This window comes from Centropristis striata, chromosome 5 (genome assembly GCF_030273125.1).
Source record: "Centropristis striata isolate RG_2023a ecotype Rhode Island chromosome 5, C.striata_1.0, whole genome shotgun sequence".
Lineage (NCBI taxonomy): Eukaryota > Metazoa > Chordata > Actinopteri > Perciformes > Serranidae > Centropristis > Centropristis striata.
The window spans coordinates 1,518,421-1,544,489 of NC_081521.1; the positions used below are offsets into that span (position 1 = coordinate 1,518,421).

A 26,069-nucleotide genomic window follows, 5' to 3' on the forward strand; every position below is an offset into this window, starting at 1 on the left:
ATTTCATAAATTATGAATGGTGAACCAATAATTGATTGTTAAAGCTGATATTAATTAAAGGCTTTAAATGATTTAAATGTGAATTCCATGTGGCTCTGTTTGCATAAAATCAGCTGGTTGGAGAACGGAGTCATTATATTTAATCTTTGTGCTGTTTTAGTGTTTAATCTGAAATCTCTTCACTTCCTGTTGTTCAGTGTCTCAACATGTGACAGGAAGTCAGAGCCACTTCTTCTTCTGTGGTAACAAATAAGAAAATCTACTAGATCTGAACTATAAACTGAATTTACCTTCATTTTTATCAGGGATGCACCAGCCCAACTTATTTAATTCAGATACTTTTTCTGATCCTCGGGCTTAATTATTATTATTAATAATAAGCTTTATTATTAATAAGCTTTATGTCTCACTGTGTGTAAATAACTAGAATCATTCTTTTTAGTGGAAATCAACATCAGCCTTGACTTTAAAGCTGCTTTCTTAGCTTTGTAAAACAAATTAAATAAAACATGAATAGCAATGTACTGATTTGTTGTTTATTACATTAATATATCCAGCAACGTGGTGAAGAAAAGAACTCAAATTTAACAGGAATTACAATTAAATTACAAACATTTTACATGCAGCAACACGTTGCTGTAGAGTCTGGCTGAAACTGGACAGTTATTTATGTTGGACACGTTTTAATCCTTGCATTGTCATTCTCTACAGCAGTAGTTCTCAACCTTTTTGAGTCACGACCCCCAATTTAACATGCATGTTATCTGTGACCCCACTCACTGAACACAATCTCACACGCACAGTTCAGATCACCCAAAAAAGAAACAAAATGACCAAAAAAAGACACAAAATGACTAAAAAGACACAAAATGACCAAAAAAATACACAAAATGACCAAAAAAGACAGAAAATGACCAAAGAAATACACAAAATAACTGAGAAAAGACACAAAATGACCAAAAAAAAGACACAAAATGACCAAAAAGTACACAAGATGACCAAGAAAAGACACACAATGACTAAAAAAAGACACAAAGTGACAAAAAAGACACAAAATGACCAAAAAAAAGACACAAAATGACCAAAAAAGACACAAAATGACAAAAGAAGACACAAAATAACTGAGAAAAGACACAAAATGACCAAAAAAAAGACACAAAATGACCAACAACAAAAAAAGACACAAAATGACCAAAAAAGGAAACAAAATGACCAAAAAAGACACAAAATGACCAAAAATAGACAAAATGACTAAAAAAATACACAAAATGACAAAAGAAGACACAAAATAACTGAGAAAATACACAAAATGACCAAAAAAAGGAAACAAAATGACCAAAAAAAGACACAAAATGACCCAAGAAAAAAGACATTAAGTGACCAAAAAGACTAAAACACATTAACACATGAACACTTTAACACAGTGGAGACAGAGCTGACTTCCAAAATGATTTGGCGACCCCCAGAAATCATCTCGCGACCCCGATTGGGGTCCCGACCCAAAGGTTGAGAATAGCTGCTGTACACTCCTCTTGTCCTAGAGGTAGAAAATGATCTGCCTTTACTAAACCTCTAAAATAAATCAGTCTAATTGAATTTCAAACCAATAAATATCTTAAAGAAACAACCTTCATTCATAAAAACTTTGTGGATATCTGTGTTTTTCCTCTTCACAGTTCAGAAAAACTGTTACCCTCATAACTGAAATTGTCCGGTTATTATATTCATATGTTAATATCAAGGTTATAATAGTTTTAGATTTTCATCAGTTTTAGTTTTAATTTCGTTGTCAATTTTTGTTTCCAAATTCAGTTAGTTTTAAAGAGTTTTTAGAGTGAGTTTGTTAGTTTTAATTAGTTTTAATTTATTGGAAAATGCTTAGTTTTAGTTTTAGTTTTTATTAGTTGTAGTTGTTTTGTAATGGGGTATTTGTTAGGTGCAAGATTCAATAAGGTCACAATAAATGTTGCCTTTTTGTCGATTTTTTCTTGTAAATTTGTCACTTTTTCTTGTAAATTTGACAATTTTTCTCTTTAAATGTGTCACTTTTTCTTGTAAATTTGACAATTTTTCTCTTTAAATTTGTCACTTTTTTCTCTTAAATTTGACAATTTTTCTTGTAAATTTGTCACTTTTTTGTCATAAATTCGAGAATTTTTTTAATTAGTTTTCAATAAGATTCAATAAGGTCACAATAAATGTTTCCTTTATTTCCTTTGTCTGATCCATCTCAGCCCCAATAAGTTTATTAAGTCATAAAACCAGATAGATGAAATAGATTTCATATCAACCAAAAAGGTTTACGGAGGAAAAAAGTTGACAAAGACGAAAACGAAGGACATTTTACTATAATTTTAGTTAGTTTTAGTTAGTTTTGTAACCACAAAATACAGTTTCAGTCAATAAAAAACTAGCTTTTATATTTATTTCAGTTAATGAAAATGTTTTTCAATTCTAGTTTCCGTTAACTATAATAACTTTGGTTATAAGTAACAACATGTTATTAAAGTGCATTAATTTAAGCTCCTGTTCTTTTGTCCTGCAGGAATATTCCACAAAAAGATCGTTGAATACCAAGAGAAGAAGAAAAGGGAGAAGAAGAAGAAACACTAGCGGCGGTCGAGGCTCCAGCTGTAAATAAAGACGTTCATAGGAAAAGATGTGAATGTTTCTCTGTGTTTTATGTAATAATAATAATAATAAGTCTGTAAACAATGTGTGAATTACTGTTCGGCTGCGTTGCTGCTACTCTGTCAAACACTGGCAGGACGAGAGAAACTTGTTGCTGGTGAGCAGGAAAATCATTTCAAATAAAGATTAGTTTTTTAAGTCCACGCGGCTGCAGTCTGTTGTTTTTACTTCACTACACTGTAAAAAATGTCTAAACCATGACAGTAAAAAAATGATAAATGAGTTAATTCAGTTTCAACATACAAAACCACATAAAAAACACAAAAAATTACAAAAACACCCAGAAAATACACATAAAACACATGAAAAACACGAAAAATTACAAAAAAGACACAAAAAACACAATCAGCCAAAACTGTATTTTTTACAGTTTTTTTAAAATACATTACTCCACTATAAAATACACTGTACATGCAAAAAACATACAAAAACACAAAAAATTACAAAAACACACAAAAAATACAAAACACACACAGAAAAAACATCCATAAAAACACAAAAAAAACATGAAAAATGACAAAAAACACACATAAAACACACAAAAAATACCTATAAGATTTTAGGGTGAAAAACTGCTAAACCACGTAAAAAAAACAAAAAAAACGTATAATGATAAATGAGTTAATTCAGTTTCAGCAACAATGAAACACTGTAAATGTATAAATCAGCCAAAACAGGATTTTTTTTACAGTTTTTAAAAAAAAAATACATTACTCCACTGTAAAATAATATGTAATATGCATTTAATGTGATATATATACAAGCCATCACTGTAATTTTTGCATTTTTTTTTTGTAAAAATACTTTTTCTCACTGTTAAATGTACTAAACACCATATCTCTAACAGAAATATACTATATTATATATTATATTTTTATATATATTATTTTATTTATTTATTTATTTATTTGCTATTATACATACATACATACATAAATATTTATTTATTTTTATTATTATTTTCATCTTTTTATCTAGCTTTGTTTGTTTGTTTTTTTTACATCTAATTTCCTGTCAGTCTGCTGCTCCCCTCCGGTCCGGTAGGTGGCGGTAATGCTCCTCTACGTTGGTCCGCCAACCGCAAAAAAAAACTAAAGAAGAAGAAGAAAATTCAGAAGAAGTGGAAGAAGCTGATGAAGTGTCCCATGATTTTTTTTAAATTCCTATTGTATTCAAGCTTTTGTATTTTCTTTCTTCTCTATATTATTATATATATATTATTTATCATGTACCCTGCTGAGAGATGCTACTTGTTGTTAATATGCCATGACATTTTGTACATGATTCTTTGTCAATAATTAAAAAAAAGACACGAAAAAAAAAAAAAAAGAATATACAACATACATAATACAACTTCTAATTATCCTTGGAAAATTTCATATACACAAATCTAAATGGTCTGACTCCGAACCCTGCTTTCGTCGTTTTATTTTGAACTTAAGCAGTATGGCACCACACTTGAAGGTGTAAACAACAACAAAGCTGCAAAGACACTGAAACTGTTAAAGACTGTACGTTTGATTTGATCTTTTAATTTTAAAGGACTGGCAATGAACTCTTGAACCCCCTGGTGTTTTCAATGTTCAGTGAATAAATGTATGTAATTTGTGGGAAAAAAAAAAAAAAAAAAAAAAGAATGTTCAGACGTTATGTACCTCGTACTCTCTGCATGATCATTGTATGTACCTCTTTTTCTTTTCATTATTCTTTTTATTTATTTTATTTTTTACGACTATTTCTCCCGATTAGTTCTTTGTTTCATGAGATTTGTTTGTTTCTTGAAATCCCTTTTTGTCTGACCTCATGATTGTAATGTTCCTTAATTATCAATAAAGTTTAAAAAAAATAAAAATAAAAAATAAAGAAGCAGTGTCCCATGATGGCCGCTGGCTGCAGTACCTGCGGTGGCCGCTACCGCTAGGTGGTGTAGTGAGCTCAGACTGGTGGTGACGCACCGTCAGAGAGAGAGAGAGAGAGAGAGAGAGAGAGACTGCAGATCCACCGCACCTTCACCAAGGTAAGAACTGAACAAAGAACAACTATTAAACACTGAAGAGGAGGGCTACAACACCATAACTTTAACTTTTCTCTCAGTTAATGATGTTACTAAATGACCTGTGAACTTGCTCCATGTTGTGGTGTCTCGTTTAAAACAAAGGATCAAGCTGTTTTAGCTGATAAGTAGCTAGCGTTGACGAGCTAACTTTCCCTTAGCTGCTCGCTTTGGGAACTTCAGGCTGTCAAGTTGGCGCGAATAGAAACCGACATTTCCGGTTAGGTCTTACAAAATAATAGTCGTAGCAACGGTTACGGCTCGGAGTTTCAGTTTGAACCAAAAAAGGTGGTGGGATTTATTTATAAAAACAGAAATATGATCCGGTTTGACTTACGACAATAAGCAAAAATAATAATAATAATAAAAAAAGAAGTGATTTAGTGGTTGATAAATTGTTTCACTCCTTCTCTCCTTTAACAAAAAAAGACTAAAGACACAAAATGACAAAAAAAGACACAAAATGACAAAAAAAAGACACAAAATGACCAAAAAAGACACAAAATGACCCAAAAAAAAGACACAAAAATAACCAAAACAGACAAAAATAACCAAAACAGACACAAAATGACTAAAAAAAGAAACAAAATGACAAAAAAGACACAAAAATAATAATAATAAAAAAAAACAAGTTATTTAGTGGTTGATCAATTGTTTCACTACTCACTCTTTTCTCTCCTTTTTAACAAAAAATAGACTAAAACAAACCAGCTGTCCTCACTCTCTAATCACAGGAGGAGGAAAAAACAATTATAATTAATAATAATAGTTAACCTACAATAGTCATTAACCAAAAAAGACACAAAATGACTAAAAAAAAAAGACACAATGACTAAAAAAAGACACAAGAAGACTAAAAAGAGACACAGAATGACTGAAGGAAGACACAAAATGACTATAAAGACAAAAAATGACTAAAAAAGACACAAAATGAGAAAACAGAATGACCAAAAAAACACAGAAGACACAAAATAACTAAAAAAAAAGACACAACAAAAGACACAAAATGACTTACAAAGACATGAAAAGGATTGTAAAATGGACAAAATAGCCCTATAAGACTCCATAGAGTTAATAAGCTCCAACAGGATGAAACCATCCTTCCTGTAAAGATGAGTTTTGTTTTGAAGGACATTTCCGGTGAGGTGTTTACTTTCTGTGGCTGACTTGACAGACAGGAACTTTAATGGCTAACTAGCGAGCTAACTAATGTTGTTGTTGACGGAAACTCCGCGTCCTTTCATGATAAAAGTACTTTAACGTGACATTGGTTCAAGTTTAGTTGTGTATGGAGTTAAAACACTTCTCAACCTTTAACATGTTGGTCGGCTGGTAGTTTGTGGCTCGTTGGCTACGTTGCAACTCTTGTTACTGTGAGCTAACAAACAGATATCTATGAGATAACCCATAGATACCTATGAGATAACCCATAGATACCTATGAGCTATTTTGTCCATTTTTTAAAATCCTTTTCATGTCTTTATGTGTCTTTGTTAGTCATTTTGTGTCTTCTGTGGGTTTTTTTGTCATTCTGTCTTCTCATTTTGTGTCTGTTTTGGTCATTTTTGTGTCTTTTTTGGTCATTTTTGTGTCTTTTTGGCCATTTTGTTTCTTTTTTTAGTCATTTTGTGTCTGTTTTGGTTATTTGTGTGTCTGTTTTGGTTATTTTTGTGTCTTTTTGTAGTCATTTTGTGTCTTTTTTTTAGTCATTTTGTGTCTTTCTTTAGTCATTTTGTGTCTTTTTTTGTCATTTTGTGTCTTTTTTTTAGTCATTTTGTGTCTTTTTTGGTCATTTTGTGTCTTTAGTCTTTTTTTGTTAAAGGAGAGAAGGAGTGAAACAATTTATCAACCACTAAATTACATTTTTTAATTATTATTATTTTGCTTATTGTTGGAAGTCAACCCGGAGAATATTTCTGTTTTTGTAAATAAATCCCACCACCTTTGGTTCAACTGAAACTCTGTGACATAACCGTGAAAGACATAGACATCTATGAGCAAACCCATAGATATCTATGAGCAAACCTCCTGTTGTTGACAGTGAGCAGCTCAGTGTGTGTTTGTTTGTGACCAGAGCTGATTAAATGAAGCTTCATCCATCCTGTTATGTAAATAAGCTCCAACACCTTCTGTCTTGTTTATTTGTTGTGGAGGTAAACAGGATGTTGTTTAAATGCTGCTCTGCCTTATAAAGTCTAACTGCTTATTATTTCTACATGTATTGATGATAAGTGCAGTAACTATAATATTGTTGTCATTTTAGACCCATGTTGTGCATTTAAAGGTGTTTATATGTCGTTCATCAAAAGGTTAAAAGTGCTTAACAACTCTATTCAAAGATTTGTGTATTTTAGATTTAATATTATAAAGTATTGCTATATTTTAGTCTTAGTCTAGATAATGATTTCCCCATCAAATTTGGATTCTGTAGTTACTGCAATTTTTGTATCATTATTTCTCTGAATGGAAGCAAAAAACTGAAATCTAAAACTTTATCACAAGATAAAACAGACATCAAAAGAGACATTTAAAAGTTAATTTCTTATTTTAAGTGGTCAACATGCTTATTTATAGATTTAATAAAAAACAGAAAAAATAGTCAGAAAAACAGAAAAAAAATTGTTAGAAAAACAGGAAAGCAATAGTCAGAAAACCAGAAAAAGTCAGAAAAACAGGGAAAAAATTAGTCTGGAAACCAGAAAAAAGAGTCAGAAAAACAGAAAAAATAGTCAGAAAATAACATAAAAAAATTGTCAGAAAAACAGAAAAAATTGCCAGAAAATAACAGAAAAAAAAATCAGAAAAACAGAAATAAATAGTCCTCAAAATAATAAATGAACTCTTAAAACCAGATAAATTAAAGCTGCCAGCAGTGATGAACTGGCCCGAGCAGAGTGACCTGATGATTATTTGGTTCTTACCAAGATAATAAAAAAAAAATGACAGAAAAAAAATAGACACAAAATCACCAAAAAGACACAAAATTATTAAAAAAAGACACAAAATTATTTAAAAAAGACACAAAATTACCAAAAAAGACACAAAATTATTTAAAAAAGACACAAAATTATTAACAAAGACAAAAAAATACAAAAAAGACACAAAACTGACCAAAAAGCCCACAAAATTACCAAAAACAGTAATTAAAGGGACCTTCCACACACAACACGGTAAAGTGCCATTCATATAAAACTCACATTAAACTTTCATATCAAGGTGGGGGCCACAAAATATCATCACGAGGGCCACAATTGGCCCGCGGGCCGCCAGTTTGAGACCCCTGCTCTGTGGAGAGTCTAGACCTCAGTATGTTGCCTGCGTGGAGAACTCTCGCTAGGAACAAAGTTGCCCCGCACAGCAACGCAACATGTGTCCATCATGGCAACGTGATGATACTTAACACTTGTTGCTTTTCCACCGTTGACTTCACACTGTAACTGAAGACCAGCTGCTCCTGTACAGGCAATTAAAATGATGACGGAGGTCTCAAGTTCTTCTGCTCCACACACCAAAACACACAGTTCACATTATTATCACACAACGGGCACCAAACAACAACCATCTCTTTACTCTGCACTGCTAAAAGGTGTTTAAAAACCAGATCAAACAGTAAATCTGAGGGAAATGATCTTGCTGCATGGACAGATAATTTACCTTGACAAGATTTATTAAATTAAGATTATTCAATCTAGAAATAAGCATGTTGAACACTTAAAATAAGGAATTAACTCTTAAAACAAGATAAATGATCAAACACTTCTAAATCTAAAGTTTTTTTTTATCTTGGTAAGAACCAAATAATCATCAGGTCACTCTGCTCGGGCCAGTTCATCACTGCTGGCAGCTTTACTTTATCTTTTTTGTACATTTTTTGTCTTCTTTGGTCATTTTGTGACCAAAAGAGGATGTAAAAAGACACAAAATGACCAAAAAAAGACACAAAATGACAAAAAAAGACACAAAATGACCTAAAAAGACACAAAAAGACCAAGAAAAAGACACTTAAAGACGTAGAATGACCAAAAAAGAAACAAAAGACGTAAAATGACCAAAAATGACACAAAAAGACACAAAAAAGACCAAAAAAGACACAAAAAAGACATAAAAAGACCAAAAAAATACAAAAAAGACACTAAAAGACGTAGAATGACCAAAAAAGAAACAAAAGACGTAAAATGACCAAAAAAGACCAAAAAGACACAAAAAGACCAAAAAAAAGACACTAAAACACGTAGAATGACCAAAAAAGAAACAAAAGACGTAAAATGACCAAAAAAGACATAAAAAGACCAAAAAAAAAAACCCCACAAAAGACGTAACATCACCAAAAAAATACACCAAAAAACCCACCAAAAAAAGACAACGTTTTTTTTATCTTGGTAAGAACCAAATAATCATCAGGTCACTCTGCTCGGGCCAGTTCATCACTGCTGGCAGCTTTACTTTATCTTTTTTGTACATTTTTTGTCTTCTTTGGTCATTTTGTGACCAAAAGAAGATGTAAAAAGACACAAAATGACCAAAAAAAAGACACAAAATGACCAAAAAAGACACAAAATGACCAAAAAAGACACAAAAAGACCAAGAAAAAGACACTTAAAGACGTAGAATGACCAAAAAAAGAAACAAAAGACGTAAAATGACCAAAAAAGACAAAAAAAGACCCAAAAACACAAAAAAAAAGGGAACTAAAAGACGTAAAATGACCAAAAAAGACATAAAAAGACAAAAAAAAAAACCCACAAAAAACATAACATCACCAAAAAAATACACAAAAAAAACACAACGTTTTTTTTATCTTGGTAAGAACCAAATAATCATCAGGTCACTCTGCTCGGGCCAGTTCATCACTGCTGGCAGCTTTACTTTATCTGGTTTTAAGGGTTAATTTCTTATTTTAAGTGTTCAACATGCTTATTTCTAGATTTAATAATCTTAATTTAATAAATCTTGTCAAGGTAAATTATCTGTCCATGCAGCAAGATCATTTCCCTCAGATTTACTGTTTGATCTGGTTTTTAGACTAAACACCTTGTTGCAGTGTATATTTTCGCTGCATCGAGGTAAAACTGTATTGGCCTATTTTATTTCATAGGCTATTTTTATTTAAGATATTTTTTTATTTAAATGTGCACTTTATGGAGCTTTGATTTTAAAAAGGTTCTCCTGTTGTTCTACAGTATTTATGTTCACTTAAATAAATAATAAAACTACTTGTGACATGTCTGACTGAACATTTGCTCTCACTTTGCGGTAAAAATATCAGGATATATATCGTATATCAATATTCAGCCTAAATATATCAGGATATGACTTTTGGTCCAAGTATTAAGTTTGATTGTTCTGTTGTTTTTTAAGCCTTAAATCTGCAAAGATTGCAGAATATATCAGAGCTCAGCTTGTTTTAAACCTCGTCCATCTCACAGAAGGACTCCACCATAACTGCTTGCACAAATTCCGATTTCATAATATTTCTTCATAACTGCACACTGTTATCATCAACACAGCGAGCTGCTTTCCTTCCTCTTTTCTGGGCCAACAGTCTCTTTATTTCACAGTCCAGTGTTGTCACATCCACCCTGCACTTCACTCTGCTGCTTCCTCCTCATGGCCCACCTGTCTGCTGCAGGCTTTTACTGTTTTATTGTTATTATCTCTGTGGTAGAACACAGAAAAAAACTGAAAAACTTGTCAGAAAAACACAAAAAAAATTGTTAGAAAAATAGGAAAAGACTAATCAGAAAAACAGAAAAAAAAGTCAGAAAAACAGAAACAAAATTACTTCGAAAAACAGAAAAAATAGTAAAAAAAAACAGAAAAAATAGTCAGAAAAAAACAGAAAAAATAGTCAGAAAAACAGAAAAAATAGTCAGAAAAAATAGTCAGAAAAACAGAAAAAATAGTCAGAAAAAACAGAAAAAGATAGTCAGAAAAACAGAAAAAAATAGTCAGAAAAAAACAGAAAAAAATAGTCAGAAAAAAACAGAAAAAATAGTCAGGAAAACAGAAAAAAATAGTCAGAAAAAAAAAACAGAAAAAATAGTCAGAAAAAAAAACCAGAAAAAATAGTCAGAAAAAATAGTCAGAAAAACTGAAAAAAATAGTCAGAAAAACTGAAAAAAATAGTCAGAAAAACAGAAAAAAATAGTCAGAAAAAATTGTCAGAAAAAAATAGTCAGAAAAACAGAAAAAAAATAGTCAGAAAAACAGAAAGAATTGTCAGAAAAAAATTGTCAGAAAAAAAACAGAAAAAATAGTCAGAAAAACAGGAAAAATAGTCAGAAAAAAACAGAAAAAATAGTCAGAAAAAAGCAGAAAAAATAGTCAGAAAAACAGAAAAAATAGTCAGAAAAAAATAGTCAGAAAAACTGAAAAATAGTCAGAAAAACAGAAAAAAAATAGTCAGAAAACCAGAAAAAATAGTCAGAAAAACTGAAAAAAATAGTCAGAAAAACAGAAAAAAGAGTCAGAAAAACTGAAAAAAATTGTCAGAAAAACAGGAAAAAAATAGTCCTCAAAATAAGAGTTTAACTTTTAAAACAAGATAAATTAAAGATGCTCTCTGTTGACTGCCTCCTCCTTGTGTGTCTATCCAGGTAAAGCATGGCAATGACTGGCCCAAGCTCATGCTCTTCCATGAGTAACCACACCAAGGAGCGGGTCACTATGGCCAAAGTGACCCTGGAGAACTTCTACAGTAACCTCATCGCCCAGCACGAGGAGCGAGAGATGAGGTAACATCCTCCATTTATCACACGACGCATCCTTTATCACTCAGTCATTCTTTTTATTCCACCTTAAAACATTCTAACTAGGGATGCACGGTTATGGATTTTTTGCCGTTTTTCTACAACTCATTTAGCTGATTTCGATACCAATATTTTTTTCCCGCACAACTAATTGCAGAGATCTCCATCTCTCTTCTGTAGTGGAATTAGCATACAGTATTATGGTGCATACTCTTATCACATTTGTTATGTAATATTCATTCCTTGTGCAAAATAAGAAAAATACTTGATGCTTAAAACTGCATATTTATTTTTGACGATTACTTTCAAACAAAATACAAAAAGATTCATCCTACTTAAAACTTGGATGATGCTCTCCCTGAGATAATCACAACAATAATACACACAATTGACAATAAGTAACAGCAGCAGTTTTACTGTCAATATCCAACACTTTGAAAAACCCACACCACAGACATTTTGGCTTCTCTCCTTCTTTCTCGGTTTATTATATCGGCATGTTGGCCGATGTCCAATAGTTCACCGATAATGTTCCGATAATATCGTGCATCCCTAATTCTAACAATTTAATTTACAGCAAAACTGAAATATCATCGATGCTTTTGCTCACAAGTTGATACACACATGCAAATAAACATGATGATTTTATTAGTTTTTTACTGGTGGGTGTTGCTTATGTTGAAAGGAAACTTTCCAGATTTCCAGCTGGTCTTGTGTCATTACAGTGTAGGTAATATATGCAAATGAACTGTCTAGAGCTCTCCACTCCACCTGATGGAGTAAAACACATAGATGATGACATGGAGGGAATAAAAACATAATTCATCTGCAAACACTACACACATAGCAACGACACAGAGCTAGTTAATGTAGCGGATAAACTCCTCTGGAGAGTTTTTTTTAATAAAAGCCCAAATTTGGTGCCTCTCACATTCTAATGTCACTATTCCATCATACACTGATCTTAATGATTGCATATTTTAATTAAAAAAAGGAGAATAAAGGTTCTTGAATATTTTATTAAAGGTATTTTATTTTGACAGTCTTCTTGTAAATTCTGTGGTCGACACTGCTCTTGTTTTGAAAGCTGCATGCTTATTCAAATCAGTTAGTCACAGTTTATTGTGATTAAAACAACTTTAGAAGCTAATGTTAGCTGGTGGTGTGTTTGGACCTGACGGCTCCGACAGGTTGATAGGATTTAGTTCGGCTTTTTCTTTGGAGTTGGAAGAAATTTAGACTCATGCTCCATTTGTACAGATCGAGTGAGGAACTGGGGAAGCAAATGTCACTTTTCCACTTATTATTTTATGTTGTTTTGTGTCCATTTACATTTCCAGTGATGGAAGTGTTATTTTTAATGTACTTTTTGGTGCCTTTTTGAATCTAATGTATTGTATGGTTGTATTTTTACATGTCTACTAGATTTACAGATGAGCAGGAGCAAGAGCTTTTAAAGCTCACAAATCAAACACGTTTTATTTTTACATGTGGGGTCTGATACAGACAGATAGTCACGTTTCTATATCCTGTGTTGAAGCTGAGAAGTGTGAGTGTGAATGCACACGTATGAGGAGGACGGAGAGGTGGGCGGGGCTTAGACTGACTGACGGGTGACAGACACTCTGCTGAGCAACAGCAACACAAAATAACTTTATATTATGAGTAGTTTGCTAGCTTGAAATGTAACATTAGTGCAGCACATGAGAGTCTGGAGCTTCAGAGTCCAGGTCATTAATGTAAACCCTGATGGTAACTGTGAGATTGTGTCTTCAGGCAGCAGAAGCTGGAGAAGGTGATGGACCAGGAGGGCCTGGCAGATGAAGAGGTGAGACACAAACACACACTCTTGCTGTGTTTTGGCAAGGCAAGTTTATTTGTTTAGCACAATTCAACACAAGGTGATTCAAAGTGCTTTACATACACATTAAAAACAGCAAGACACAATAGAAAACAGGGAAATGGAAATAAAAATACAAATAAGATGAAATAAGATACAGCAGGATAAGAAAAGAGATAAAATAATAAAAAGCACAAGTCAAACATTGTGTAGTTAAAAAGTAAGGGCAGTAGAGTAGAGCAGATAAGTGTTAAAGTTAAGATACGCTGCAGTAAACTAGAGTGTTTTTAGTCCTGATTTAAAGGAGCTGACCTCACATCTACAGGTAGTTTGTTCCAGGTGAGGAGCAGAATAACTGAAAGCTGCCTCACCTGCTGAGTTCTTAGTTCCTAGTGAAAAGCCCCTGTTGGCTGCTCCATGTTTTCCCAGCATGCTCTGCAGCGGTACGGGAGAACTCACTTTAACTTAGTCCCTGTAGTAGAGTCCTCTCAAGCTTGCTTAAAGGAACACTTTATAACTATAAAATCTTTATTATTTTTTCGTTTTACATTTCCCAAGCAAGCAGTTGGTTGATTAATGTAATTATAAACATGCATCATGAGTCCATTTACCTATTTCCTCCATTTTTTCTTTTTGATGTATAATGCATATTGTGATATGCTACTTTCTAAAGTTTGTTGGAGGTAAAACACACCCTGAAGACATCTCTGGGGAAATAAAATCCCAGAGGCAAAAACACAACACAGGCAGCTGAGAGCACTGAGTTTAGTTTGAACTGGGCTTGTAAAAGTATTTACATTTTTTTCTTTTTTTTTCTTACAGTGATTACAGTATTTTTTTGTAAATTTGCACTACACACCATTTTTGGGGGTAAAACTGTAAGACGTACTTTGTGATCGAAAAAAATGTTTAAACTGGAAGTTGTACATTCCTGGATGGAGTTTATAACGATGAAGTCAAACTGGTGTATTTTACGGTGATGTCTTTGTTCTTTAGAAACGTATCCGGCGTTCCCAGCATGCGAGGAAAGAGACGGAGTTCCTGCGTCTGAAACGAACTCGGCTGGGTCTGGAGGACTTCGAGTCCCTGAAGGTGATTGGCCGAGGAGCTTTTGGGGAGGTAACAACCTTTTTATTTAAATACTTGGAACATGATTGTGAGATTAATGAACCTTCAGAATATCTGCAGATTCAGGTTTTTATGAGCTTTTTTTCTGTGTTTGCCTGCAGGTTCGTCTGGTGCAGAAGAAAGACACGGGTCACGTCTACGCCATGAAGATCCTCCGCAAAGCCGACATGCTGGAGAAAGAACAGGTACTTTGGTGCTGCTTCATTCCTTATAAGGAGACGCTAAATTATCCTGTTCCCGTCTGCTTCATAGCACTTTATTTTCACACTGTTGCACAAGCACAATATCCACTTTTTCACATTGTGGCACAAGGAAGCCCCTCAGAAAAATTCAAACAAAAGTACTTCTACATTGTTGAATTTGAATCTTTTCATATTATTTGTTACATTACAATCATGATCTCTTAATGGAAATCAGAGTTATATGATCCAAAACCAGAGATGTTTTAATGATCATTACCTCCATAAGTGGTTTTTTAACTGAATTGCATAAGAACTTCTCACAAACCTTCAGTCAAACCTCAAAAACACTGATGTTGAAATAGCAAATCACAGCACATTTAAACATGTTATCAGTAAAATGATATTTCAAATTGTTGCAACACTTTGATGTGAGGACAATGATTCTCAGAAAGAAGACACAGCTTTATTGAACATTTTAACAAACATTTTGCATACATACATAAATCGAACCCCTCCAATATTGCATCCTCATCTTGGATCAGATATAAAATAACTTTCCATTTTTATGTACTCCAATAAAATTGTGCAACTGAAATAGCAGTTATCCAAAAATGATGACTAATCAAACAGCAATTTGTTCCAGTGTAGCAAAATTAGAGAAATAAAAATAATATTATTCATAAAAGAGAAAAAAAAACCCAAAAAACAATAAATCAAATTAGAAATAATTATAATAAAAAACAAAAAAACAACAAAACTTTTCAACTTCTGTAGCTACGAAGGGTACTTTTCCTTCTAAAGACGGACATCTCAGATAAAGTCAGACCTAATTGGTTTTATGTACAATACCCAATTTTTCCGTATTCTTTTAAATCCGTCCTCCTTCAGTCTCACGGAGAAAGTTAACTTCTCCATCACATAAATATTATGTATAACCTGCACCCAGTCCTCAATCTGAGGTTTGCTTTAGACTGATTTTATTGCTTTTGTGTTGTAACTGGAATCAATAAGATGTGAGAATCTCTCTTTGTCTCTTAGTCTCTTTGAGGCTTTGAATCTTTTTTCCTACAATCAGGAAGAAACCCCAAAAGCTTCACAAGGCTTCATTCATCATCTCTAGATTCACACACGGAAACGCTGCTGTTGCATCAGTCGGACATATTTGAATATTTGTGTGTGTGTGTGTGTGTGTGTGTGTGTGTGTGTGTGTGTGTGTGTGTGTGTGTGTGTTAGGTTGGTCATATCCGTGCTGAGCGGGACATCCTGGTGGAGGCAGACAGCCTGTGGGTGGTCAAAATGTTCTACAGTTTCCAGGACAAGATGAACCTCTACCTCATCATGGAGTTCCTGCCTGGAGGTAGGAATCCTTACATTACTGTTTACATTAGTGCTTTAATGACAATCAGGACCAGTTTTTCTAAAATCCATTTTACTTTTGAGCCATTTTTTTAAAGCAACATTGGATTGGATCAATCTGATCCGGATAGAAACTTTTCAGGATCATCAAATCTGGATAAGCAGCTCAGATAAGAAATCACAATGTAGAACTCTAGATATGATACATATAGATATGATACATATAGATATGTACAGAGATTTGTTTTATGGATTTCAAAAACCAGTGATGCCATTGCTTTGTTATTCTGTTTTATCATTGCATGCATCACTAAAAAAAGAATCTAAAAACAAAAAAAAATATCTTTGATTGTGATGAATATACATTAATTAGTGAGTTAAATCTATTATTTGTGGTCAGTACTGGATGAACAAATCAAATAAAAACATTATCAATAAATAGGATATCTTGAAGCTATACTGCATGATCCAAATATAGTATTATTTGATTCAATTTTAAAGTTTCATTAGAGTTTGGGCCTGAAATCCACGCTGAATAAGTATAATCCAGTATAATCCAGAGTTTTTGGATCAAATTGATCCCAATCCTACTAAAAAGTTCTAAAAAACACAAACTAAAGGTTTGATCCAGATCAAAACCAAGTTTTCTAGCCAGATATTTTTTACACTGCCTGGCTACTCCATGTCCTAGTGGAAAGCCCTGTTGGCTACTCCATGTCCTAGTGAAAAGCCCTGTTGGCTGCTCCATGTCCTAGTGGAAAGCCCTGTTGGCTGCTCCATGTCCTAGTGGAAAGCCCCGTTGGCTGCTCCATGTCCTAGTGGAAAGCCCTGTTGGCTGCTCCATGTCCTAGTGGAAAGCCCTGTTGGCTGCTCCATGTCCTAGTGGAAAGCCTTGTTGGCTGCTCCATGTCCTAGTGGAAAGCCCTGTTGGCTGCTCCATGTCCTAGTGGAAAGCCTTGTTGGCTGCTCCATGTCCTAGTGGAAAGCCCTGTTGGCTGCTCCATGTCCTAGTGGAAAGCCCTGTTGGCTGCTCCATCTCCTAGTATAAAGCCCCGTTGGCTGCTCCATGTCCTAGTGGAAAGCCCCGTTGGCTGCTCCATGTCCTAGTGGAAAGCCCTGTTGGCTGCTCCATGTCCTAGTGGAAACATGTTGACTGCTCCATGTCCTAGTGGAAAGCCCCGTTGGCTGCTCCATGTCCTAGTGGAAAGCCCTGTTGGCTGCTCCATGTCCTAGTGGAAAGCCTTGTTGGCTGCTCCATGTCCTAGTGGAAAGCCCTGTTGGCTGCTCCATGTCCTAGTGGAAAGCCCTGTTGGCTGCTCCGTGTCCTAGTGGAAAGCCCTGTTGGCTGCTCCATGTCCTAGTGGAAAGCCTTGTTGGCTGCTCCATGTCCTAGTGGAAAGCCCCGTTGGCTGCTCCATGTCCTAGTTGAAAGCCCGGTTGACTGTGAAAAATGTTGTGTAAGCTCACATTTAGCTCTTAAAGTGGACGAGATTGATCACATCGTACTAAAAAATGTACAAAATGTTCTCCTGGTGGGGCATTCCCTCAAGTCAAGAGTATTATTTTTAGTTTTATTTATTTATACAGACTAAAAATCATATATTTTTCAGTATTTTGTAATATCCTTATCGCAAAAATACCCTGAAATATCGTGATAATCTTTCAGGGCCATATAGCCCACCCCTATTAGTACTAGAGTACTTTCTTCTAGCAGCTGCAGTGTGTGAAGGTTCCTCACCCTGAGTTCTAGTGAGACCCTGTGGTTCTTCTGTTGTGCTGCAGGAGACATGATGACTCTGCTGATGAAGAAGGACACTCTGACAGAAGAAGCCACTCAGTTCTACATCGCTGAGACGGTTCTGGCCATCGACTCCATCCACCAGCTGGGCTTCATCCACAGAGACATCAAACCAGACAACCTGCTGCTGGACTCCAGGGTCAGTCATGGTTACAATAACTTTATTAACCTGTTTACATTGTTTATTAGATGAACTATAGAGCACATCCTCATGATTGGTCTTGGGACCGTAAGTGGAGTTACTTGATTTGAAAACTGTTGGAAATTATTGCAACTTAATCAATTTGAAGCTATTTTTGTCCTTTATGTATTAATCCATTAATATTCAAATCATACTAAGATTTACAGGCTTGGAAGTAGTTTTTGTCCCTTTTACTTCACTGCTATTAGGGCTGCAACTAACGATTATTTTCATAATCGATTAATCTGTTATTTTTTCGATTAATCTGATAAAAAAAAATACAAAAAGCATTAATTTCCAACTCTTTATTCCAAAAACACAACTGACAGTGCAAAAAACTTAACAGGATTTGTTTGAACGTTAGAAGTTGTACACACTCTACAGTACACACACACACATACACACACACACACACACACACACACACACAGGGAATGATCATTTTGTCATCATCATTTGTGTCTGTTTTTTAGACATTTTGTGTCTTTTTTGGTCAATTTGTGATTCTTTTTTTTGGTCATATTTTTGGTCAATTTGAGTAATTTTTTGCTTAATTTTATGTAATTTTTTGGTCATTTTGTTTCTTTTTGGGGCCACACACACACACACACACACACCCAAGTTCACTTGAAGCTTATTCATTAAATTATGACCATCATTGTAGTTAGTGCAAGTTAACTTCATTTAAACACAGCTTAAGATGACCAATTGCTATAAAATAACTTGAATGAAATCAAAAAGCACAACACACACAAATATATATTTGTCAACAATAACCAATAGGGGACAAAGCCCAGAATATAAACATGACAACAGATTAAAAAATGAATGGGCCAAAAAAGGCGAATGAATAAAAATGTGTCTTTAGTCTTGCAGACTATACCAGCCTGCTTTATTACTGTTATTAACCAGCTAACGCTAGCTTGTTGAGCTGGATAAGGAGAAAACAGCAGCACCAAAAATACCAGTTCCTCACTTTAAAACAGAACAACAGTAGATTGTGTAGTGACTTCCTGCTGTTGAACGCCTTCCTTCTCCTCATCAACGACTCAACATGTTTTATGTGTTGAATCATCACTGTGGTGTTCCCGGGCCATCTCGTTTTTGCATATTTTGCATTAACACACCTTCTTAACACACCTCTACACTTTCTATTTGTTTAGTGTGAAATCCTCCCACACCTTGGATGACTTAGTCTACTGCCTCCTTTTTTTTAACATGCAAACATCATGGCCTTTTAATATATATTTTTTTATCATGCTCTACTTTTTAATTATTTCTTTATTATTTTCATCTAGCTCTTTTACTTTTAATAATTATTATTATTATTTACTTTTGTTTTTTAATTTAATTTAATTTTATCTTACCTTATTTTAGTTATATTTATTTGATCTAATAATTTCTAAGCTGCCTCCAGTGTTTCCTCAGTTTCTGCTTTGTTTATAATGAGATGGAGGGTGTTTGCTTGTTTCTATGTTTTATTATTATTATTATTATTATTTTCCTTTTTTATGTGAAGCACTTTTTGTTACATTTCTCTTGTATGAAAACTGCTCTAGAACTAAAGTCTGATGGATTGATGGATGGATTGATGGATTGGTTGGTTGGTTGGTTGGTTGGAATGTGTGGTTGGTTGGTTGGAATGTGTGGTTGGTTGGTTGGTTGGTTGGAATGTGTGGTTGGTTGGTTGGTTGGTTGGAATGTGTGGTTGGTTGGTTGGTTGGTTGGAATGTGTGGTTGTTGGTTGGTTGGTTGGTTGGAATGTGTGGTTGGTTGGTTGGAATGTGTGGTTGGTTGGTTGGAATGTGTGGTTGGTTGGTTGGTTGGTTGGAATGTGTGGTTGGTTGGTTGGTTGGTTGGAATGTGTGGTTGGTTGGTTGGTTGGTTGGAATGTGTGGTTGTTGGTTGGTTGGTTGGTTGGAATGTGTGGTTGGTTGGTTGGAATGTGTGGTTGGTTGGTTGGAATGTGTGGTTGGTTGGTTGGTTGGTTGGAATGTGTGGTTGGTTGGTTGGTTGGTTGGTTGGTTGGTTGGTTGGTTGGAATGTTTGGTTGGTTGGTTGGTTGGTTGGTTGGAATGTTTGGTTGGTTGGTTGGTTGGTTGGAATGTGTGGTTGGTTGGTTGGTTGGTTGGAATGTTTGGTCGGTTGGTTGGAATGTGTGGTTGGTTGGTTGGTTGGTTGGAATGTTTGGTTGGTTGGTTGGAATGTGTGGTTGGTTGGTTGGTTGGAATGTGTGGTTGGTTGGTTGGTTGGAATGTTTGGTTGGTTGGTTGGAATGTGTGGTTTGTTGGTTGGTTGGTTGGTTGGAATGTGTGGTTGGTTGGTTGGTTGGTTGGAATGTGTGGTTGTTGGTTGGTTGGTTGGTTGGTTGGAATGTGTGGTTGTTGGTTGGTTGGTTGGTTGGAATGTGTGGTTGTTGGTTGGTTGGTTGGTTGGAATGTTTGGTTGGTTGGTTGGTTGGTTGATTGATGGTGTGTTTTGTGTGTCCAGGGCCATGTGAAGCTGTCTGACTTCGGGCTGTGTACGGGGCTGAAGAGGGCTCACCGCACCGAGTTCTACAAGAACCTGAACCACAGCCTGCCCAGTGACCTCAGTAAGCAAAGTCAGGCAACCTTTCTCTTTATTTACACTCTAGCTTGCATGCAAATTCAATCAGAATACAGACTGGTTCATACCTGTCAGGATGCAGCATTTGTTGCCTGTCTGACACATTGAGGTGTTTATCTGGTTTTAACACTGAGTTATCCTGCTTCCACAGCATTTCAGAACATGAACTCCAAGAGGAAAGCAGAGACCTGGAAGAGGAACAGGAGGCAGCTGGTGAGTTTCTTACCAAGATAAAATTTCTTATTTTAAGTGTTCAACATGCTTATTTCTAGATCTAACAATTTTAATTTAGAAATTAGATTTGTGTCTAACAGTCATTAAAGCCCTTACAGTCAAAGCGGTTCATGCCAGGCTCCAATCAAACCCTCCGCTGATGATGAACGTCATCAAAAGATGCTTTTATTCTCAAAAGTCGCAGGTGTCAAAGCTGTGTTGACAGGAAAGAGGCAGACTAGAAAACCACAAAACCAACTGGGGCACCAAGGCCACCAGGCCTCAGGGCAGAGATGGTTTTTAAGGCCACGAGGCCAAACTGCTCGTGAAATCCCTGCCCTTTTTTATGGACAACTTGTATTTCTTTGTGAGAGAACTGCATGAGCAGCTGAACTTGATTCACCTTTACCAACTGAACACCAAGAAGTTCCATCCTCCTGTCTTGGATAGTGTTAGTGTTTGATTCCTCCAGACAAACAGCCTCTAACTGGTGTCCTCCTTCCTGCAGGCGTTCTCCACTGTGGGGACTCCAGACTACATCGCTCCTGAGGTCTTCATGCAGAACGGATACAACAAGCTGTGTGATTGGTGGAGCCTGGGGGTCATCATGTATGAGATGCTTATAGGTAATAATGACTGGATGACCTGATGGGACACTATCCTCATTATTTACATTCAGGCAAGGCCACATGTGGTTAAATCTTTGAGCCGGCCAGAAGCAGGTTAACCCTCCAGAGTCCATCTATTTATTGAAAATACATGTTTTATTTACAGTAATAACTTTATTTATATCTGATATGTAGAGAAGCTGAGAAAGCCAGTTAAAGTTCAATCATAGGAGCTTTCACAGTGTCACATTTATGTTTCTAGACCATTTTTAAAATGTGAATTTTCTTTCTACAATGAAAACTATTACTAGTTTTAATTTACATGCAAATAGACTGTTTTGTAGTTTTTTCTGCTGTTTTTGTGTGTATAAATGGTTTTAAATTATGGTACATTTCCATAGAAAGCTGTGTCTTTTGTTTGTATTTTGGGTTCCTGGCAGCTTAATACTTTGCTAATTCAAATAAAATGTAAAATCTGACTGATAGCTAGTTTGTGTGTATAAAAAGGAGCCATGCATGTGATGTAAGGACAGACTGGAAGATGCTGAACACAGACAGACATTAATGCAGGAAGTTGACACATTTGAACCAAAACCTCCTGGACTACAGAGGTTTAAAGTGTGTGTGTGTGTGTGTGTGTGTGTGTGTTCAGGTTACCCTCCGTTCTGCTCGGAGACGCCTCAGGAGACCTACAGGAAGGTGATGAACTGGAGAGAGACGCTCACCTTCCCTCCAGAAGTGCCGATATCTGAGAAGGCCAAAGACCTGATCCTCAGGTAGGAACCCTCCTCTTCATCTCCTCACTCTCATGTTTTATAGAAATGAACCATTGGCACCATCAGATCAATAATTATTAGGGCCGGGACTCGATTAAAAAATGTAATCTAATTAATTAGAGGCTTTGTAATTAATTAATCGAAATTAATCACATTTTAATCGCATATAAATATTTGACCTGAGAACAGTGAGAAGTAATTTTTTTCACATGGATTTTTAGTATACCATTGAATAATGACTGAATACATAAGCTTAAGCAACAAAATATTGTTTATTTTTGTTCAAGTCCAACAGACAGGTAGGTAGACCTTCTGTAAACTAGAATACTTTGGTTTTTGAAGTAAAACACAATCCACGCTAGCTAGCACGCTAGCCGCTAGCTGCTATATGTTTAGCATTGAGGTGATACTTGAGGCTGGATGTGCTGCTATGGTGATATGTGAATTGCTTGTTGCCTAGCAACACAACCATGCTCTTATGGACGCTTCCATCCGTTGGTTTTTAGTAACTAAATGTCCCATCATCCACGGGGCCAACCAAAGGTCTCATCAGCTTCTTCCTTCATGTTCACTGTGGTTTGTTGTTGTCTCAACTCATCAACGCTAGTTGGTGCTCCAGTATAATCGGTCCTCCTGAAACTCATCCAGTGAGAAACGTTCCGCGGTGCAAAAATAAGTGTGATTAAAATGCGTCAATTTTTTAACGCGTTAATTTTTGTGTAATTAATTAATCTTAATTAAAGTTAAAGTCCCGGCCCTAGTCATTATTAACTTGAACATGTTCTGTGAGCAGGTTCTGCTGTGAGGAGGAGCACCGGATCGGAGCTGCAGGTGTGGAGGAGATCAAGTCCAATCCGTTCTTTGAGGGCGTCGACTACGACCACATCAGGTGGGAACATTATCACACCTTCATGTTAAAGAGAGACTTTACTTCATCTCAACCTCTGTCTTCCTCTGGTTTGTGTCTCCACTGTGAGCTGACAGCTTTAAAGTTCTAAATTATCTTACAGAATTGTCCAGATGTTGTCTCTGCTAGTAAGAGGTGAATGTACTCATACTATGATCATGTATCATATTCTATATACAGTAATATCTCATCTGTGATACATTATGGATACATGGGGGCCAAATGTGGATATTTTAATATCAAAACATGCAGGTGTTTTAACTTGCTGCCTTACTAAATGAATGTGGTTGACCTTATTAGTATCAGCCACAATCAACACAGAGAAAACACCCAGTAAACAAGTTTCATCAGTAAACAAGTTTCATCAGTAAACAAGTTTCCTCAGTTACCTGATTATCTTCCAAGCAGAGTTTAACTCTGACCAACTTTTGTTCTCCAGGGAGAGACCTGCTGCCATTCCCATCGAGATCAAGAGCATCGACGACACCTCAAACTTTGATGAATTCCCTGATTCAGATATCCTCACACCAACAGGTGAGCTCTCTTTCTCTTTTCCATATTTTCTGCTTCTGTCGTAATGTGTGACCATAGACTGTATATAAATAATGGACATAGTCACCGTGACGTCTGGTTGGTTTGTGGCCCGTTGGAAGCATCAGTTCAGCGTTCCACTCTTAGTCTCCATCTTGTTTCCTCTCTACACCTCAACCTGACTCACTCATGTTAGCATTAGCTGTTAGCATTAGCTGATGCTAGTTTAAATGTTGTTACTGACCTCAGAAAACTGAGCAGCGAGTCCTTGGAGTGTCTGTTAGTCCAACCAAACACTGAACAAGACATTTAATGAACAAAACCATTAAGTGAAAATACAGTCAAAGGCTCAAAGTTATGAGACCAACCCGCTAAACGTCCTTTTTATATATATATATATATATATATATATAACTTTATTGACACGTTGCCGTGGATACACATTGTTCTGCTTCTCTCCTGATGACGACTCGCCTTCTGAGTTAATAAATCAAGTGAGAAGTTTTCTTATTTTGCATTGAAATGAATGAACAGAAATGTTTTTGTAGCCAAAAAATGACCAAAAAAGACACAAAATGACAAAAAAATAGATGTAAAAATGACAAAAAAATACACAAAATGACAAAAAATAGATGTAAAAATGACAAAAAAAACCATAAAATGACAAAAAATAAATGTAAAAAATACCACAAGAGACAAGATGACAAAAAATAGATGTAAAAATGACCAAAATAGAGACAAAATGACAAAAAAATTATGTAAAAATGCCACAAGAGACAAAATGACAAAAATAGATGTAAAAATGACCAAAAAAATACACAAAAGGACAAAAAAAATAGATGTAAAAAAGAGACAAAATGACAAAAATAGATGTAAAAATTACCAAAAAAAGAGACAAAATGACAAAAATAGATGTTAAAATGACCAAAAAAGGACACAATTTGTCGAAATAGAAACAAATTGACCAAAAATAGATGCAAGAAGTTTTCTCATTTTGCATTGAAATGAATGGACAGAAATGTTTTTGCAGCCACACTCAGCGCCCCCTGCTGGAGTTTCCAGTAGAATGCAGCTTAAGGCACCTCCTGGTTGGCCTCCTGCTCAAACCAGGAGGTTTCCGCCTGTTTGTGACAGAATTAAATTAGATAATTGTGTTGTTTTCTTGTTTCCTCCAGTGGCTCCAGTGTCCAACCAGACCGAGGCGGACCTGAAGAACAAAGACTGGGTCTTCATCAACTACACCTACAAACGATTCGAAGGCCTGACGGCTCGAGGAGCCATACCGTCCTACATGAAGTCAGGCAAGAGATGAAGACCACCACCAACCATGAACCAGTGGTCCAGAAACCTCCTGCAGGTGTAAAAAGGATGAACTCTTTCCATTCTCTCTGTCTCCCCGAGAGACAGACAGACCAGGATTTCTGTCTCTCGGGACTCGATAAAGGGGCTCGACTTCATCTGTTGCTTTCCAGGAAACTGCTGCCTTTTATTTCCGCAGGTCTTCACTTTCTCTGATGCTTCCGAGGGTACTTTTTCTACTTCCTGCTCACACACGAAGACCGAAAAAACTGAAATCAAAGTGACTGGGATTCTTTTCCACTTGCCTTTTTTTCACCAGTGGATGCAGTGGGATGTCTTAACTTCTGATACCAGCATCCATGACATTCCCTCACCACCGACCAGGACCAGGACCAGGACCAGGACCAGTCTGTGGGAGAAACAAACCAGGACTTCCACTTTCCATTTGTCTCATCGACTCCTACGCTGCATTAAGTGGTCACTTGAAGTGAGCCGGGCGCTCTGCAGGGATCCTGTCCACATGTTCTCCCACTGTGAGGCTTCTCTAAAGTGCTGCTGGCTTCTAAACCTTATAACCAAAGACTGTGAGCTCTCTCAGTGGTTCTCACTGTTTGTTTCTGCCTGATTTATCTGTCACCGTCACTTCTCACAACTTATAACTGTAGCTGGTAACACTTTAGACCAGGGAACACACGTTTAGCATTATTAGCTGCTTATTAGCATGCAAATAAGTCACATATTGGCTCTTAATGAGTCTTTATTCAGTAGTTATTAATGCATTATTCTGCATGGCCTTATTATACAACCAGTAAGACATTAATCCATTTAAGGCGGGAAAGCATTACCGCTTTCTACCATTAAAACCAGGGGGGCGCTGTTGTGTTATTCTACCATTAAAGGCGGGAAATCGGATTTGTCGTTTTGTAGTATTTGTAGTTTTTTCCACCTGTTTTCGGTCTCTTGGCCAATGAAATGCATCAGAATACATGTGGGAGTGTCGCAATGCATCATGGGACTTTTCCAGAACTTTGAAATCATCACCAAAATAAGACACAAAATGACAAAAAAAACACACAAAAAGACAAAAAATGACTGAAAAAAAGACGCAAAATGACCAAAAAAGACACACAATTAGTAAAAAAAGACACAA

At 35.7% G+C, this 26,069-nt stretch overlaps 2 protein-coding genes across 6 annotated transcripts in view; both read left to right on the top strand.

The window, feature by feature from the left end:
• Window positions 1–2,834, top strand: part of LOC131972330 (DENN domain-containing protein 2D-like) — a 46,179-nt gene extending 43,345 nt beyond the window's left edge. For all 4 annotated transcript variants that reach the window (XM_059334146.1, XM_059334147.1, XM_059334148.1 and 1 more), the window contains one exon: window positions 2,546–2,834. In XM_059334146.1, the coding sequence (XP_059190129.1) occupies window positions 2,546–2,613 (68 nt within the window). In that variant the 3' untranslated portion in view covers window positions 2,614–2,834. The remainder of the gene's footprint in view (window positions 1–2,545) is intronic.
• A 1,818-nt stretch (window positions 2,835–4,652) lies between these two features.
• Window positions 4,653–26,069, top strand: stk38a (serine/threonine kinase 38a). 2 transcript variants are annotated; one of them, XM_059334153.1, is made up of 14 exons: window positions 4,653–4,708; window positions 11,341–11,478; window positions 13,270–13,321; window positions 14,330–14,452; window positions 14,563–14,646; window positions 15,877–16,000; window positions 17,782–17,936; window positions 20,469–20,580; window positions 20,737–20,798; window positions 21,307–21,424; window positions 22,059–22,182; window positions 22,976–23,071; window positions 23,529–23,623; window positions 24,796–26,069. In XM_059334153.1, the coding sequence occupies exons 2-14, from the start codon at window positions 11,348–11,350 to the stop codon at window positions 24,930–24,932; spliced, it is 1,413 nt and encodes a 470-aa protein (XP_059190136.1). In that variant the 5' UTR covers window positions 4,653–4,708; window positions 11,341–11,347; the 3' UTR covers window positions 24,933–26,069. The 2 variants fall into 2 exon arrangements, with proteins under 2 accessions (XP_059190136.1, XP_059190137.1); XM_059334154.1 differs by having other exon boundaries at window positions 22,976–23,022; window positions 23,581–23,623; window positions 24,796–24,833.

Bases quoted from the DNA above. Each gene is read 5' to 3' on its own strand.
- stk38a (XM_059334153.1), top strand. From the start codon at position 11,348: ATGGCAATGACTGGCCCAAGCTCATGCTCTTCCATGAGTAACCACACC. The intron at 16,001-17,781 runs GTAGGAATCCTT...GTTGTGCTGCAG, and splicing joins CATGGAGTTCCTGCCTGGAG to GAGACATGATGACTCTGCTG. The intron at 22,183-22,975 runs GTAGGAACCCTC...TTCTGTGAGCAG, and splicing joins GCCAAAGACCTGATCCTCAG to GTTCTGCTGTGAGGAGGAGC.